This window comes from Sphaerodactylus townsendi, linkage group LG02, assembly GCF_021028975.2.
Source record: "Sphaerodactylus townsendi isolate TG3544 linkage group LG02, MPM_Stown_v2.3, whole genome shotgun sequence".
NCBI classification, from domain to species: Eukaryota; Metazoa; Chordata; class Lepidosauria; order Squamata; family Sphaerodactylidae; genus Sphaerodactylus; species Sphaerodactylus townsendi.
The window spans coordinates 136,139,670-136,157,698 of NC_059426.1; the positions used below are offsets into that span (position 1 = coordinate 136,139,670).

The 18,029-nt window shown below is 40.1% G+C and overlaps 1 protein-coding gene and 1 long non-coding RNA gene across 3 annotated transcripts in view; one reads left to right on the forward strand and one right to left on the reverse strand.

Annotated features, from left to right (window-relative positions):
• Nucleotides 1-608: 608 nt before the first annotated feature.
• LOC125426984 lies at nucleotides 609-4,547 on the reverse strand. The gene is made up of 2 exons (XR_007243615.1): nucleotides 4,492-4,547; nucleotides 609-3,958 (listed from the first exon to the last, which is right to left on the reverse strand). It is a non-coding gene; the product is annotated as an uncharacterized LOC125426984 (long non-coding RNA).
• A 4,818-nt stretch (nucleotides 4,548-9,365) lies between these two features.
• The window catches only part of NUBPL (NUBP iron-sulfur cluster assembly factor, mitochondrial), an 88,121-nt gene continuing 79,457 nt past the window's right edge, over nucleotides 9,366-18,029 (forward strand). The window contains exons 1-2 of one of the 2 annotated variants that reach the window (XM_048485062.1): nucleotides 9,366-10,132; nucleotides 12,001-12,148. In XM_048485062.1, coding sequence (XP_048341019.1) covers nucleotides 9,995-10,132; nucleotides 12,001-12,148 — 286 coding nt within the window. In that variant the 5' untranslated portion in view covers nucleotides 9,366-9,994. The remainder of the gene's footprint in view (nucleotides 10,133-12,000; nucleotides 12,149-18,029) is intronic. The other variant, XM_048485065.1, reaches the window with a different exon arrangement.

Genomic DNA, 18,029 nt, shown 5'->3' on the forward strand with positions numbered 1-18,029 from the left:
AATGCTGCTGGTGGTGTGTTGTGTGGCTGGGTGTGAATACTGGTGCTTCTCCACTGCAGATGCCTATGCCAGCAGTGATAGAGCATTCCAGGGGTGCATTTTGGGGGTCAGAGCGTCAGCTTCCTGAGGGTATTCAGCCTTGGAATGCCCCCTTCAGCTGCATCAACTTAACACCTGCAAAAATGTAGGTGTAGCCCATTGACAAATGGCACTGATTTGGGGCTGTGGGTTAGTTTTTTGTTTTTCCCTTCATTTCTGTGCTTCCCCATTCCTCTCAGGAGGTGGTGAGGCTACAGTGTCAGTCTCCCATGAAACTCCTCCCCTCATGAATTGGGCTGCCTATGCCAGAATAGATGGGACACCATCTGGGAGAAAGTATTCCACAATCTTGGAGCTGCCACAGAACAGACCATGCCTCATATCATGATCTACCAGGTTTCTGACAGCTGAGAAAGCAGGGCCCTCCATATAACCTTAGTGTATAGGCGAACTTATGTTGGATAGGGCAATCTTTGAGTTATTATCATTGGCCCTAAACTATTTCGGATTCTGAACATCAAACCAGAAATTTGAATAGGGCCCAGAAAAAAAAATTGAGAGCTGTGGAATAGGAGAAATATGATCAGAGACCTCATCTCCTGCAGTTTTATTCCAAAAGTTCCATGAGTTTCTATGACAATGAAGGAAACTGCGTTTTCCCAAGTTATATAATTTCTACTTTGAGACTTGAACTTGACAAACATGTCAAAGCAAGCATATTTTATAAGAAATTCTTTACACTTTATTCCATTAAAGCATTGCTCCTTCTGTATAAACATGAATGCTAAACTGAAAGAACATAGTGGAAAGATATAACATAGTGGAAAGACATTATTAAATATCAAGTAATTGATGATTGAGTACAAATGGAAAAGAAAGAAGAGATTGTTTACAAATTTGTCCATCAAATTGTATTAGAAGCTTCTCAAAAGCTTTCTAACGTTATAATGAGAACTGAAAGTTGATGCGACATCATGATTGGTAAAGAAACAGAGGTGGAAATCCACAGACGTGTGGGGAAGTAGCTCAGGCCCAGTGTCAAAATGATAATTTGCATACCAATTAAACCCACTGTGTTACCCATTGTAGGCTGTCTCCACTTTTAGTTGCGGGAATTAGGTTTCGGAGACAAAGTTTAGCGAGAGGGACTAACTGAGACCACTAACCTGTGTTTCCGAGGATCATCCAAGTCAAATCTTTTAAATGATAGGCCTTTGTAAAATTAACAATTGAGTTTTATTAACAAAATAAAGAAAAACCTTCTCACAATTCCACCATTGATGTATAAATGTTCCTCATTCTTTACCACATTTCCAACATTTATTTGATATTTTTTTTATTTTGGCTAATCTTACAGAAGTCATATACCACCTGAAGCGCATTTTCATATAATTTTCTTTTATATAATTGCTATTTGTAAATTTTAAAGTAGATTTTCATAGCTTTTCCTAATCTTACAGCATCATATTATGACCAATGTCTATTGCCCATTTAATCATATAATCTTTAATTGATTCTGTTTCCTGTTCCAAATTAAGACCAATTTGATGCATATTTTTAATTAAACGTTTGTCTTTGTTTATTAATTTTTTTCCAATATATCCTCTTTTACCATCCTTCTGAATTGATTTTTATCCTTCATATAACAGTTTTTCAGTTGAAAATAAACCACCAAGTCTAGCCCTTCTTTTAGTAAATCTTGTTTTGTTTTCAATTCATATCTTATTTTTCCTCCGGTTATAATTTTATTTATAATTTGTAAATATCTTATCCATTTTTTTTAACATCTTTTAAGTAGTGCCTCATTTGGAGCCACCTGTAATGGCAAATCTGAATAATTTTTTTTAATTTAATCCATACCTTATATAATGAAGTTTTTATATGATTTAGAAATTGTTTATTCATCTTTAATTTTTCATACCAAAGAAAGGCATGAAAACCAAATCTTAATCCTTCTCCTTCAAGATATAATAATTGTGATTTTTTAACTCGAACCAATCTTTTAACCAAACTAAACTTATAGCTTCATGATACAATTTCAAATTAGGAAGCGCTAAACCTCCTCTTTTTTAATTTTTATCCTAGGAGATTTCCCCCCAAAAATAAATTGATTGATCATCATTTGCCATTTTTAAACGCTTCCTTGTTTCACTATTGGAATGCATTGAAACAAAAATAAAAATTTAGGAAGTATAGTCATTTTGATTGCTGCAATCTTTTGTAGTAGAGAAAGATTAAGTTTTCCCCTCATTTTTCTAATAATCCATATATGTCTATTTCTAATTTTTCATAATTATTTTTGTATAATGCTGAATTAGATGAGGATAAATATATCCTCAAATATTTTACCTTTGTAGCAATTTGTTTTTCAGTTTCATTACCCATATTTTTGACTAGAAAATATGATTTATCTTTATTAAGTTCTAAACCTGATACACTTCCAAAATTCACTAATAATTTTTTAAGATATGAAAGGGAGTCAGATGGATTTTCAAGTATTATGACATCATCAGTATACACTTTAACCTTATAATCTTCCCCTTTAATTTTAATTCTTCTAATATAATTATTTTTTTCTTATGAAGTTCAACAATACTTCTAAAGAAAGAATAAACAAAAGTGGGGAAGGGGGACAGCCTTGCCTGGTGCGAATTTGTTGGAAAGTTTTCCATTTATTATTAATTTAGCTTCTTGTGTTTTATACATTTGATTAACCCAACCAAGAAATATTTCTCCCAAATCTCTCTTAAGGGGAAATTTTAATTTGATTACTTTTTGCATTTTCATGTAATACTTGATTTTTTTGCAAGTCCTCCACATATGGAAGAACTCAACCTCTTCATGACACCTCCAGAAGACTATCACTTTGTGTAATCCTCTTCTTAATCATTTCAAGAGTTATGTACTGTCTTTGAAACAATTTATAGCAATTCTCTTTTAGCATTTAGCATGCAGTAATGGGGAGGGCAAATGTACCAGCAAAAGGCTGCACCGCTTCCTTAAGCCCTTTTGGCGCCCTCTCTGGATGGGGCTGGGAATCACTGTAGGGTGAGACAATGGAAATTAGCTAGCCCCACTGTTCAGCTAGGCACACCTTGGGCCATGAGAAAAGTACAGCTTTCCAACTCCCCCCACCCCCATCCTTTGACGCACAAGATGAAGACCTGAAGTCTCTTGGAAACTCTTTTTTGTGTAGTAGCATCAGGTTCTCATGTCAGTTCCTCTTCCCTGTGCCACTTAAGGCACCCTATAGAGAGGGTGGGGTCTGGGAGTTTACAATACCCCCCAAATGAACATTTCAATTTGTATATAACAAGTGCTGCCAAGTGACTTCCAACTCATGAATCAATGTTCTCCAAAATGTCCTATCATTAACAGCCTTGATGAGGTCTTACAAACTGGGGGCTGTGGTTACCTTTATAGAATCAATTCATTTCATATTGGATCTTCCTATGAGCTAGGTTAGGCTGAGAAAGTGTAATTGCCAAAATTTATGCAAGGAGCTTTGAACCTGAGTCTCTAGGTCTAGTCAAAAACTCTAACTGGTAAGCCACACCAGCATAGGGGGACTTCTGTTAAACAAAAGTCAGCAGCTGTCCCTGGAAAGTCATTCAAGTTGTGCAGTATTAGGCTGCATGGTGGTTGTTGTTGAGCTGGCTCCTGATGAGTCCTCCTTCAAAGGCCAGAGCCCTAGAAAGCGCCCATGAGCACTGGAGATACTGTTATGGTTGCCTAGCAATGCACATGGAGGGTGTTCATTTCTTGAAGCTACAGGGTATTTATTATTTTGTGTTTTTAAAATTTCCCTCAGGGTATCTTTTTTAAATTTCTCTGAAAACTTGGGGCTTTTTCCAGGTTTGTAGAAAGATCTGTATTTTATGCTCATGGCTCCAGTCTCTGGAATTAAGTATCCACAGCCCTGGTGAGAAAGTAGACATATTGATGTATGTATGTCAGCTTAACTTCATTCAAATCAAGATGCAGTTCCCTTCCCCCAGCAGAGCTCCTATAGTTATAACAGTGCATAGCTAGAAGAAATTCAACAGAAGAAGCATTTCTCAGATGGAGATACAATGATTAAGAATGTTCTGACATGGAAAAAGCACCAATGCCTTGAAAAAGTTGGCAACCCTAATACAACATAGAGTAAAAGTTGGCAACCTTAAAATAGGTTGTTTAATAAGTAACTGATCATTATTTATAGATAACTTTATAGATAACAAAAGGTACTTTATAGATAACAAAATCAAATAAAAATGCACAAAAAGTTTAAAATCTGAATTGTGATGGGCAATGGGAGACTGTACAGAAAATGGAGAGAATTAAGAAGCATAGCACTCCATGTTGAGTGTACCCTTCACTCTAGCTGTGAGTAGTTCTTAATTTTCTTCTTAATTTTCTTTAACTGAAACTCTAACATTTCAGGTTAACATTTCATTTAAAGCTACTTACTTTATGACGGGAGAAGACCTGGATGCCAAAGAATACGATGGCTGGATACCATAAAAGCTGATACAGGCATGAGCATCAACCAGCTGAAGGAAGCAGTACTTAATCGAAAAATGTGGAAAGAGCTTGCATATTGGGTCGCCAAGGGTCGAGAACGACTGAATGGATAACATCATCATCTATTTATAGTCCATCTTTCTAGCTGATATTCAATGAAGATTACAAAATTAGAAAAAAAGAAACAAAACAGAATAAGACATACCATAAGCAGCACAAAACTAGAATACTAAAACCTTGACAGGAATTAGCAGCAAATGCAGTAAAAACAAGATAGCACATAAAATAAACACTGTGTTTAACTATAACCCTATCTGAAACTGTACAGTCTAAAGAACATTTTATAGAATAGTAAATTCTGAAAATAATAAAAATCATATTATTTTTAAAGCTGTAGTTGCTTTCCTAAATTCACATTTATTCATATCCCTGCCAACTATATTTCATGCCTTCATTTCATGCCTAGTTCATTATTGGAAAGGAGTGATTCTCACTTATTGAGTGCAATTTTACTATTTCCCATTAGAGGGAGCATGATGAAAACCATTCAATTAAAAAAGTAAAAATAGGAGAAACACTGTGACTGTAATGGAGGAAATAAAATTTAGCACTGCTTCACATGTGTTACTATTTCAAAACAGGATACCTATATTATAATGAAAATAAAAAGAAAGGAATATGTAGTGTGAGAAGTGACTCTAAGAGCACAATCCAGACCCGTGCAGCGATTGGAAGTGGCACGGTGAAGGGGGCACCACGCTGCCTCCAATGGTCTTTCTGGAGGTATTGGGAGGGAGAAAAAAAGCAAAAACCCTCTACCACCGGGAAGCCCTCCACAGGTCCCAATGGGTGGTGTCAGGACAGTGGTGCAACTGGCTGCAAACCCAGAGTGGAAGCTAATTAATGTTAACTCTACCCCTGGTAATGCCCTGGCCTGGCCAACCCCCACCTCCGCTGTGCTGGCATTCATTCCAGATGGCAGCACAGTCCTGCAGTGCCCCAGACTTCCAGGCTTGCCCGCTGTGGAGCTGAGGGATTGTTGGCGCATTTGCCCCTTTCACTGGCAGAGGTGCCCTTATGTGATGGGAGGGAACATGCTGGCATGGCCATAAGCCACTACCTAAATGCGTTCACACACACACACACACACACACCGTCTGAATTGGGCTGTCAGCCATAAAAAGTTCCACAGGTCTTTTGGTGCTGTAGGATTTTTAAATATTATGTTCTCTATCTTTTCCAAATTATGGTGGAGATAATACTATAATGAGGGTTGTTTCCAAAGCAAACTTTGGGTTTAATCGGAAGCTAGACATCCTCAAGCCTTGCTAAAAATAAAAAAGATGAACAGATACCTTCTCAACTATTTCAAACCCATTTTGAAATATCTGCAACTAGAGCAGGCACCCCAGTCTAATTCAAAACTCTTCCATCCCATGAAGATAGTGGCAAGAAAAGAAGACTTCGTGGGAAATAGAACAGGAAACCTGTCAGACTGATAACAGTTAATTTTTGTGTATGTATATAACAATGGCAGTTCAACAATAAGGGCAATTCAGTGTTGGATTAGGCTGCCAAAAGATGTTGTGGGTTCTCCCTCCATGGAGGTGGTTTAAGCACAGATTGGACAATTAATGGTCAGGGATATTTTAGATCATCCCTCATGGTGCAGGGAGTTGGGCTGGATAGTTAGGCCCATTTCAACCTTTTAATTCTATAATTACATGATATGCACATAGTATGCAAATCTGAAAATAAATGTGCTGTTTCCAAGCATTAAAACAGTGCAAATGGGCTTTAGTATTTAGTAAAATGGTGCAAATGAGGTTTAATTCTAATTGCAGTTCCTTGCATTGTAGTTAAGGTTGCAGCTTTGGGTTGGGAAATACCTGAAGGTTTTGTGGGTAGAGTCAGAGGAGGGGAGGGGAGGATTTGGGGAGGCGAGGGACTTTAATGGAGCATAATGCCATAGAGCCCATCTTCCACAGTTATATTTGAAGAACTAAGAAAATAATATTAACATTTAACAAACACCACAAACAGTAATAATGATACAGGAAGAACTGTAAAGATAACTTACCATAAAAGGGTGTGAAATTCTGTAACTATAATGCATATGCACAGAAGAAAATGTAATGGTATAAAAATCCACAATCTGAATATTACTTAGTGGAAACTAAAGAAAATAAGTATAGTTATCATACAGAAGGCATTATGGTATGGCTGGATATTGTCAGATTTTGGATTCTAAATAGTCAGTAGTTCTTGGAAGGGAGACCAGCAAGAAAGACTCTTCAGAGGATGGTAATGACAAACCATCTCTGCTTCCCTGAAACCAGTGGTGGGATCCAAAAATTTTAGTACAGGTTCCCAAGGTGGTGGGATTCAAACTGTGGCGTAGCACCAATGGGGTTGGGCGGGGCATGGCGGGGGCATGGCCGGGCATTCCGGGGCAAGGAATGTGGCAAGGACGCAGCCGCTGCGCCGGTCTTTGGGCGGGAAACGAATGCATGCAGGCGCAGGCTGCCACGCACGCCGGTGCACCTCCTGCTAGACTGCTTCAAGTTCTGTGTGCTACTGCTGAGAGGAGGGGCGTAACTAAGGCAAAAATCACGTGGCAAAATCACCAATTAGTAACCCCCTCTTGGCACACACAAATAATTAGTAACCTACTCTCGGGAACCTGTGAGAACCTGCTGGATCCCACCTCTGCCTGAAACCCCTTTGCTGGGGTTGCCATAAGTCTGTTATTTGATGGCACTTACACAAACACATAAGAATATTTAGCATTGAGGCAGTATAGTTCAAGCTTTTAAAGTGATGACATACACATTGCTATAAGACTGTGAGTTCTTTTCTGATGTGGGACATTCAATTCTGTGTGACTGCATTAGGATTTAAAACAGAGATCATTCATTAGTCTGAAAGAGGAACAGAGGACATTTATAAAGCACATATTCTTTCTGGGAAGATGTGTTGCCAGACAGAACAACTAACACGTGCTCCAGGAGCCTGCCATAACTTCAGTTCCTATGACCTTATTATGGGAGTGATGCCAACTGGCTAGACCTGTATCAGGGTACACTTATCAAGAGCAAATTAAAATGCCTTGGAAGTCTTACAAATGTGGGTAACAGTGGAGAAGACTTTGAGTACACTTTCACCACACATCTTTTGGTGAGGAGGAGAGTAGGGATTAATGAAGGGAGACATTTCAAACAAGGCTGATACAGCTATAGGTCACAGGAATAAAAGAATGTCAAACTGCCCAGGAAAAGCCCATGGGAGGACAGTATCACACTCTAAAGATGGATTTGTACATCAGGTTTGCCTAAACAATATAATCTCAGTGCATAAAAATGCTAGTGATTCCACAGATTTGGCAAACTGCATTTTCTTAACCAGAAATTCTTTATCTGAAGAAAAAAAAAAGTAAAGCAGCAGGCAGAGATCTTGAAAAACCTGTTGCCATGGAAGTATCTTGCAAGAGTAGTTCAGCTGGATACACAAAGATACTGAAGCTGTAGATACACAAAGATACTAAAGCTGCAGAGAGCACGAGACTCACACAAAAAGAATAGGCGTAACCAAACAGGCCTTAGCACATACATAAAGACGGAAGAAATTGGGCCATGAGTCCATCACCTGCCTCACGGGCTTGTTGTGGGGATGACTGGAGAAGGGGAAACCGTGTGTGGGATACAAACCAGGAAAATGGGAATAGACCATGTCCCAGGTTTTACCTCAAGCTGCAACCGCTTTTCCTCAATAGCACGAGTCCAGGCTGGGGTACCCAATGTGGTGCCCATGGACATCATGGCAACCACCAACACCTCTTCTGGCACCCACAAGTCTTTTTTAGAAAGTGGGTGGGCCAGGCAGGGCATAGGGTTTGAATAGCTACTGAAGATTTGATAGGCTGTGTACATGTTTTTGAAAAATGTTGCTTTGGCAGCAATTGCTGCCACAACAGAAGAACCTTCACAGAAATAAAGCTATGGCAATCATTTTGAGGCTGCACCCCCCCCCCCTTTCCATGCTACATTAGAATTCCAAAAAATGCCCGCAGGTTCAAAAAAGCTGGGGACCCACGTACACTCTCTAATACGGCGGAAAGCACCTGAACTCCACATCTGACAGTGTCACAGCAGTAATCTATTATTAATATGTATATGACCACGTTAACGGACGGTGCGGAAAAAAATAATTGCACTGCTAATTCTCGGGTGTGGCTTCTAAACAAAATCTAGTTAGCCCCTACTCTCTCTTTTTCTAGTTCTTATGTATGCTTGCAGACTCGCAGGGAAGTAGGTAAGGGGCGGGGGTTAACGGGTTTGAAACCTTCCACCCCCCCCCCCATTGTATGTCCGGCAGCGGCGGCGACGGGACCCCGGGGGCGGCCAGCCGCTCCTGCGCACCCACCACACACGGGGACAGCCAGCCTGGATCGCCCGCTTGCAAGCAGCAAGAGCCGTAGCCAGCCAGGGACAGCGAGTCTCGCCTCTTGTGAGAACTCCGGGGCTCACAACCAGTTTTGCCTTGGCTCTCGCAAAGCTGATTGTGAGCTCTGGAGCTGTCGCGAGAGGCGAGAGGAGAATCACTTTCCCAGGCTGGCTATGGCTTGCAGCTCCCCTCGGCTGTCCCGAACCTGCTTTCGAGCTCCGGAGGCTGGAGCTCTCGTGACTCGAGAGACAAACTGTCCCTGGGATCCAAGTCATTTTCTACGCCTCCTGCAGGTTTCTGCCTTTTTCAGTTTGTTTACCTCTGCTTAGAAATCATGGAAAGGGGGAGGGGAGGGGACACACATGGGACTCTCTCAATGCAACTTGGGAAATGTAGTTCGCTGCTCCAGCTACCTTCTCTGCAGAACAGCTGCGAAGACGACGCTGCCACAGATGCATTGTGGAAAGTCCTGTTTCTAGTGTGGGGCAGTTTAGCTGGCTGGACAGAAAAAGTGGTGGTGTGCTGTTTTCAGTGACTTTGCCGTCCCCGTTTGTCTGCACCTCTGACACTTGCGGATATGAGATTGGGGGAGGGGGGAATGCCTGTTTTATTTGTTGCGAAGCCAGCCGGAAGCCAGGAAAGAAAGCCTTGCCGCTCATGAAGCAGTCCTGATAAAGGCGAGACTTTCTTTCCTGGGCTCCGGCTGGCTTGCAGGCTGGAGGCGGGGTTTGGGGAGGCAAAGCCCCGCCCCAGGGGTGGGGCGGACCCCCGCCCCCTTGGCCCCATCCCCCAAATTCTATACCTTCGTCCCTGATGCGGAGCCTATCCTCTTCTGAGTGCATTCATAAACTCCGAGGAGAATTGCAGTTGTAACATCAGGGCAGGAAAACACTCAAAGCCCTGACGTTTCAGATTAGTCAAGCTCCCTGCTTTTCCAGCCGGCCCAGGCTGAGGCGGGGCGAAGCGACGCCATCTCCTCGTGCCACGCGCTTGGAGAGGGGCTGCGATGGTGGCTCGAGCTTTTGCCTGGGTGCTGCGCACGGCAGTCTTCAGTGAAGCCTGTGCAGGGAGAAGGGAAGTCCTACGTTGGATCACTCCGGCCTGGGGAGGAGCCGCGAACTCGCGTTCCTCCAGCCGCTTTCGGGTAAGTGACGCGCGGAGAGCCATATTGCATTTGGGACTAGAGTGGTGGAAAGAGCAGGAGGAAATGCTTTCGGAGGGGCAGGAAGAGGTCATCGTTGGAAAGGGTTGATTCTGTGGCCCTCCCTGTTATTGCACCTATTTCCTATTTCCCACCTAGATTTTCAAACCCCGGGGAAGCAATTTAAGAAAACTGGAGATTGCTTTTGGTAGCTCAGCTGTTCCACAGTTGTACTTGGTCAGTTCCCGAGCAAGGAACGAAAACAAAACAAACAATTACATTGGAGAGGCTTCTCCTGTTCTCCCTTAGCGCTGCTAAGGCCAGGGATCATTATGCTGAGAAAGAGGGATTGGTTTGCTGGTGAGCTTCCAGGCTGACTGAGTTGTACTCACATTTGCACTGTCCCGGACTGGTACCATAACTGGTCCTCTGAAATTCCTATTCTGCACTGCTCTTAAATCTATAAGGTATTCTCAGGTTACAAACAAACTTGGCTGTGCTTCTGAGCACTTGACACTTCTGAGCATTTTTTTGTAGGTTAGGCTGAAGTGTTTCATTTTTGTACCTAAGACGCTTTGAACAGGCTGCCTGGTCTGAGTTGAAAAATTGCAGGAGCTTTTGAGGTGATGCTTGTGGAGGGCAAGGTTTGGGGAAGGGAAGGACTTCAACTGGGAATAATGCCATCAAGTCTGACCTTCAAGCAGCCTTTTCTCTAGGGAGCTGATATCTAGAGTTTGGAGATCAGTTTTAATTCTGGGCAGTATCCAGGTCTCTCACCTGGATGTTGGCAGCTGTATGTTTGCCATAATTTGGAGCACATGCACCATTTAAACCTTAGCTATTTGGCATACAATATTTTAGTGTACTGTGCATTCACATGTACAACCTTTGTTTGGGGGGAGGGGAAAGACAAACTTTCTAGAATCCTGCTCTTATGTCTTGTTTGGGAATATTTTGTTCATCTTCCACATATGCCATTCTTTCAAGCCTCTTTTAATATTTATTTTAATACTTAAAATGTAATACAAAACCATATACTTCGCCCCTACATACTGATAAACCATGACTAATGTAATTAGTTTAGTGGCTATAAACTGTACAGAAATACACTTATGTGAGAGAAAATCAGCACACAGTATGGTAGATGAGGACATCAGTAAAACCATTGTGTTGGGAAATACCTCAGTCTCCCCAGTGCAGTGTACCTCTATTACCCCCCTAAATATATGGATGTAGTGTGAACAAGGTTTTGTTTTCTGACATGATATAAGCCTTTCTCACCATGTGGTTGCTGTGGGCTTTCTGGTCTGTGTGACTGTGGTCCGGTAGACACACTTCTCTCTGTGATACACCTCTGAAGATGCCAGCCACAGATGCAATCAAAATGTTTGGAACAAGATCTACCAGACCACGGCCACACAGCACGGAAGGCCCACAACAACCAGTTGAGTCCAGCCGTGAAAGTCTTCAACTTTCTCATCATGTTTCCTAATCTTAAATATTTTCCTTCGTCAGATGGGTAATTAGGAGTAATGCCTTTTAAGTATTGAAAACAGAAGATTCAAAATATAATAGCTGGCAGTTGGATATCCCCAGCAGTTAAATTTAGTTGTGGTGAGCTTGAGAAGATTGATATACTTCCTGCTTTTAACTAGGGGCTGCTTCTTGGATTTACTTGTTGACATGCTTTATTTACAAGCATACACAAGTAGTGATAACTACATGAAGCGATTTCTAACCAAGGTCAAGGAAGTTTTCTATATCCTTAACAGGGCTCAGTTGTGTGGTATCTTATTTTGTTAAATTTGAGCAATTTTTAAAAGAACTGCAAAACAGTGCAATAATAACTAATTATATATATTTTTTTAAAGTCATCCAGTACAAATGATGTGCTTCTAAAGGACAAACGGAACAAAATCCTGTCTAGAGGATTACCAAAACAAAAACCAATTGAAGGAGTTAAGCAAGTGCTAGTCATTGCTTCTGGGAAAGGAGGTGTTGGAAAATCTACAACTGCAGGTAAGACTTTATTGATTCAGTACATTGGTCCTATTTAGCATACAATTATTGCTTTGTAAAATATAGCTGCAAAATAACAAGAATGTTTTCATAGGATGAAATCCAGAAGCACATTTTGTATGCTCTTATCTGGGCTTATAACAACTTCAGACTTACTAAAAGTACTATAAGTTTTTCCTGTGTCTAATCAGCTTTTTAGTAAATGTGCTATTTTGGCAAAATCAGTCTGAATTTGGCATGGTTGGGAAGACTTGTGTACTGAAGGAGTAAAATGTGGATTGGACCAAGGGGTTCAAAGTAACAGCAAATTCTTTTTCTTAGAAGCTTATGTCTTTATGTTTTTGATCATGATGAAGAAAAGCATCTACTCCTATGTGAGTTTGAGACTCTTGAACAACACAACATGTACATCTTATAAAGCTAAATTACATCACTACAGAAAAGAAAAAAATTATCTAGTTATTAACAACTCAGAACTGCACCAAATGAGAGACAACTGTCCCCTTCCAAGACCCTTACAATTTTCCTTAAAACTTTTTAAGAATCTAACTTATTTCCACTCATTCTTTTACTAACAAAAAGTTAATACTGATTATGAGCTTATTTTAACCTCTTAGCTAAGTAGAGTATGAGTTAAGAAGCTTTCTTTCTTTAGCTCAGCAAGTAACAATACTTATAGATACGTAAAAGTGCATAGCTAGTACTGTTCTATTACTGATTGCTTCAGAATTCTCATATAGTTGGGTTCTGATTTTTCTCCTCAACAATTTCTCCTTCAGTAAATTAGGGTTGACCAGTTGAGTGAGTATGTATTAATTAATTAATTAATTAATTAATTGGATTTGTAGACTGCCCAATCCCCGAAGGGCTCTGGGGATTTGGGGGATGGAGACAAGTTTTGACAATGCATTGACTGATGATGTAATTTCTGACATAAAACTCTTAAATGACATCACTATGGTCAGATGATAGAGTTTTGGGCGAATCCTAGAGCCCCACCTTGATGTAATGATGTCATTACCATTTTTATGCAAGATAAAAATCATCCTAATCCACAAAGCCGTTGTAGTCCAAAATTTCTTCCACGGCTAAGATCCTCATTTTCAACAAACGTCTTCTTCAGTGGACGTGTGTCACACTATTATTGTTGCACATGTCACGACTTAATCCTGGAATAGGAACAAATGGAATGTTAACAAGAAACCATCCTGAGCAGGCTATGCAACACAATTTTATTTTAACATCATCCAACCTATTGTAAAAGCAGAAATTGTTATTAAAAATTATCTGATCATGTACCAGTATGAGACCAATGGCCAGAACAAAGAAGAAGTTGAATTGTGAAAAATCAAAGTTGCAGGTGGAAATAAGAGAATTAGAAGTAAAACACACACACATGATGTAAAAGACAAATGATGACCTGGAAAATAAAAGGAAAAAATTATTTCAATAGATTATGCGATTAGCAGTTTTGTCCCTCGGTGCACAGAATGCATTTATTAATTTGGAATGAGGTTTTATTTTTGAACTCCTGAGAACATTAAATATTGGGCAATACTTTATGAACGTAATACAGTCAGTCTGTCAAAAGTCAAAAGCTAGAATGTGAGTAAATGGATTTGATTCTGGAAGTTTCCCCCTGGGTGGAGGCACCAAGCAGGGATGTCCTTAATCACCCCTGTTCTTTGTTCTCTCAGAAGAACCTTTGGCAGTTGCCATAAAGACTAACATCAGTATTAGAGGCCTAGAAATAATAGTCAAATACACACATCAGTATATTTGCTATCAGCAAACCATAAATCCTAAAGAAACTTCGCCAGAATTCATGAGAGAGTGCCATGAGTATGGAGCAGTAACAGGATGATGTATTAAGTATATATATAAAAAATTAGTGTTATGTGTAATCATTAAACCTAAAATACAGCATGAAATCCAAAATGACATATTTCATAAATGGTCTAAATACTTGGGAGTAGCTAAATACTTGGGAGTAACAAAATGTCATAAGTCATTTAAATACTTGAGAGTAACTATTCCAAACAATTTAAATAAACTTCAGCAGTTAAATTTTCATCCAGTGATCTTGTAAGTAAGAAAAAATGTTAAAAGATTATCCCAGACATATTGGACAATCATGGGCAGAACTGGTTCTATAAAAATGGGAATTCTGTGACAGTTAAACTATCTCTTTGTTTCTTGAGCAGCATGGAGCCCACAAAATGGTGGGTACAACTGTGGAAAATGTTGCTATATATAACCATCCAGAGCACTATGTATGCTCTTTTATGAAAGTGCTATGTTTACCATTGCAAATGATAATAGTTTTGACAAAGCTGGTGTGCAAGGAAGCTTCTTTAATTTTTAAAGAGAATTTGCCCTATTTTACAATATAGTCCTGCGCTACTGCAACTTGGACCACAGCATGCCCAACCACATTTCATCTTTCCATGAGAAAGGTATAATTTTATTTATCAAGGCAAAGGAGCACAGCTTCCAAAAACTGTGAGACAAAAGAGATTGGATCATGGCGTTTGGGGAGGACCTAGTATAAATAAATATTATGAGCAAACTAATTGATAATAGTGTTATCATATGTGGAGGAAGTCTTTGATAAGCCATGGGTTGATATGGCATCAACTGGGAAATATCTACAATTAATTGGAAAAAATCCTGTTTGGAAGGAAAAAAGTTAGCTAGATAAAATAAGTTGAGAATCTTTTTCTTTACACTATGTTAACAATTTGGAATAAATAGAAAAAATAAGTAAAACAAACATCTTATGGGAAGAAATTATGAGGGTTGCCAGACCCCAGCTGGCAGCAGGGAATTCCCTTCTCTGGAACCCTTTCTCCTGGCACTGTTCAGCCAGCCAGCAGCGGAACTTACTGGTACCAAACTTAGTTCTTTGTTGCCAGCAATACAGCAACATCACTTCTGGTGCACACATCACTGCCAACATGGGGACACTCTGGTATGTGGGCAAAACTCTATAATAAAAATGACTTCTACCTTAGAGTTTTTGCCCAAATATCAGAGTGTCCACACATTCTCCCACCCCTAGTGGGGTACCTGGAAACCCTGGTTAAGTGACTGATCTACAGACTCACAGATGGATATGTAAACTCCTGGCTATGTTTGTGAATTGTGCCACAGTTTTCAGAAGAAGGAATTGGGGGAGTAGCTTTCTTGAGTAATATGCACTATTATATTAATTGCTTTCCTTTGGTAAAAATGAAGAAAATTCCAGTGGATTACATTGAAGATCCATTTACTCTTGTACAGTGGTTCCCAACCTGGGGTACATGTACCCCCAGGAGTACACTCCAGAACGTTTAGAGATATATGAAAAAATTACATAATGGAGGAAAAAGATACATTAACGTCAACATCAGAAGACAAAATACAAGTCAAAAGTTGTGAAATTAATTCAATTTTTATGATGAGTGGTGATGCGGGTTTCCTTCATTATTTAATGTCAAGAGAAGCCTCCATTTCCAAGCTTTGTTATTTTGGTGAATATACTTCTTCAGTGCTTGCTTATGTGCCTCTTCACAGGTTCTCACTCTCCTCTGCTTTGTGAACATTTGAGTGCAAACTGCCGTTGCGCAGTGTTCAGTGAGGTAGTTGTTCTGTGTTTTCTTTACGAAGTGCAGTTTTTGTCATCGTTTTAAGTTTAACATTAATTTTTCAATTCCTGTATTATCAGTGTCAAAGATTTCAAGTGTTAATTAATTGAATGTAAAAAATTAATGTATTAATGCAGTGTAGTTTTTAAGTTAAGTATTAATTTGAGCTCATTGTATCTTTGAACCTTGAGTGTGTCAGGACCATGCCTGTCAGTACCTAGATGCGCCACTCATTGTTGACCCCCTCCCCATCATCTGATATTCAGAGGTGCATCACTGCCTCTGAACATAGAGATTTCATCATCACTGATAGATAAAAGCAAATTCAGTTTTATCGAAACAAATGCAGTTTGTTTTACAGATTAAATATAACCAATTTCTTCTGAGGGTAATGCAAAAGAAATAGTTTGTGCCAGAGGACAGTCTTATTGCAGAAGTTATACAGCAGAACAAGCTAGAATAATAAAGCAGATTGTGAGGCTTTAAATATATAGAGAAATTCAGGCGAATTATAGCTAAATTTAATCCTTCCTTTTAATTATCACCATTGTTGAATCACCATAGTAGCTGAGTCACACTGTGTTTGCTAATAGCTAGGACCTATTACTCTAATCGGCTACAACAGGAAATTAGAGAGCTAGCCACAGATTTAGTGATATATTTAGGGATACTTTGCAGGCAGCGCAGCTGTGCAGTACAGGGACACCAATTTTTGTAAAGGGATCCAGAGAGAACCCAAGAAATTACAGGCTAGTTAGCTAACATCTGTTTCAGATAAAGTCATGGGAAGAGCATTCAAGGTAGAAACATCATTCAGATTTGTAGACAAATAAGCTCTATTAAGAATGCATCACATTGGATGATACAAAGAGAAGTTCAACAGTTAATATTGTAATGTCATAGATAGATCTATGCTACAGCTGCATTTAAGAGTACCCTATGCTGTTCTGCTCATCCCAAAAATGATAGAGCTAGAAAATATGCAGGCAAGAGTAATGAACATGATCATGGAACTAGAGCACTTTCTCTTAGAAAATAAAATAGTTTTAGGCCCCCTCCCCAATTAAAAGGCCAGTTAAGGATGCATGACAAAGGTTCATACAAAGTTATGTACAGGAATATATTGTGCAAAATATGTGCATATTTCCCCCCTACTTATTTTAGTAGATCTCATTGTCACATAATGACCTAAATAGGCGGTAAATACTAGAGAGGCAAAATAAAGCACTAATTCATACAAATTCATAATTAATTTAATTAACTTAAAAATTTTTACTCCACAATATAGTTTTGGCTTTTAGCTTATGCAGCTTTAAAGATCTCTAGAGAAATGTATAGCCACAAGATCTATCACTAGCTTTCAGTGTAGATGTAAATATTGCATACTTTTCATCTGAAATGTCACAGGGAAAGAGTTTCTCCTATCTATCTATATATATAAAAAGCTAACAGTGACTTTGTTAGTCATGCCCTAATGCCGAAACGGCTGGACGGATCGCCCCCAAATTTTCACATGACGTCCCTCCCTGTTGCGGGCAGGTAATCGGACCTTCAAATCGCCCAAAGTCCATACCTGAGCCAGGTAAAACGTCTTTTTCCTGGCGCACCAGGCCATGAAGCTGGCTGTATTTAACTGTCACCCTTAGAATGTTCGTGCAGCATGTCTGTGGCCTGAGGGGTTGGTAGGCCCTTAGAATGGCCAGAGATGAGCAGTAAAAACAGTAAATAGGTAATAGGTAATACGAGTGGAAGTGAAACACATACACACTTTGCCGTGTGAGACGTCAGGTGGGGTTCCCCCCTCACACATAAGTAACTTTCACTCTCTGTGCCTCACCCACTGCTACCAGACAACACACATACTCTCATACACATCCAGCTCATCCTCACACACCTCACTCTGCCCTCACATCCAACCACCACTTACCCACTTCCTCATCCATATTCGCCACAGCTCTCTTAATAAAAGCGAGCTGGAGTTTGCCTTTTTCTTCTAAGAAAATCCGCAGGGTGGGGGCAAACCAACACTACTGGCTCTGCTTCTTTTGCACAGGGCCCTTTATGAACCCAGGGAGCTGGCCTCGATCTGAACGCCTCACCACCCTGCCTCTGCTGCCTGACTGGGATAGCCTCCTTGCCCCAGTTCTGCCTCACCCAAGCCAGGACTGTGCGTGTCAACCAGCCTCATGGACAGCGGGATTTGCACTCTGGACAGTTCCGTTGTGGAATGGAAAGGGTTACCTTATACTAAAAAA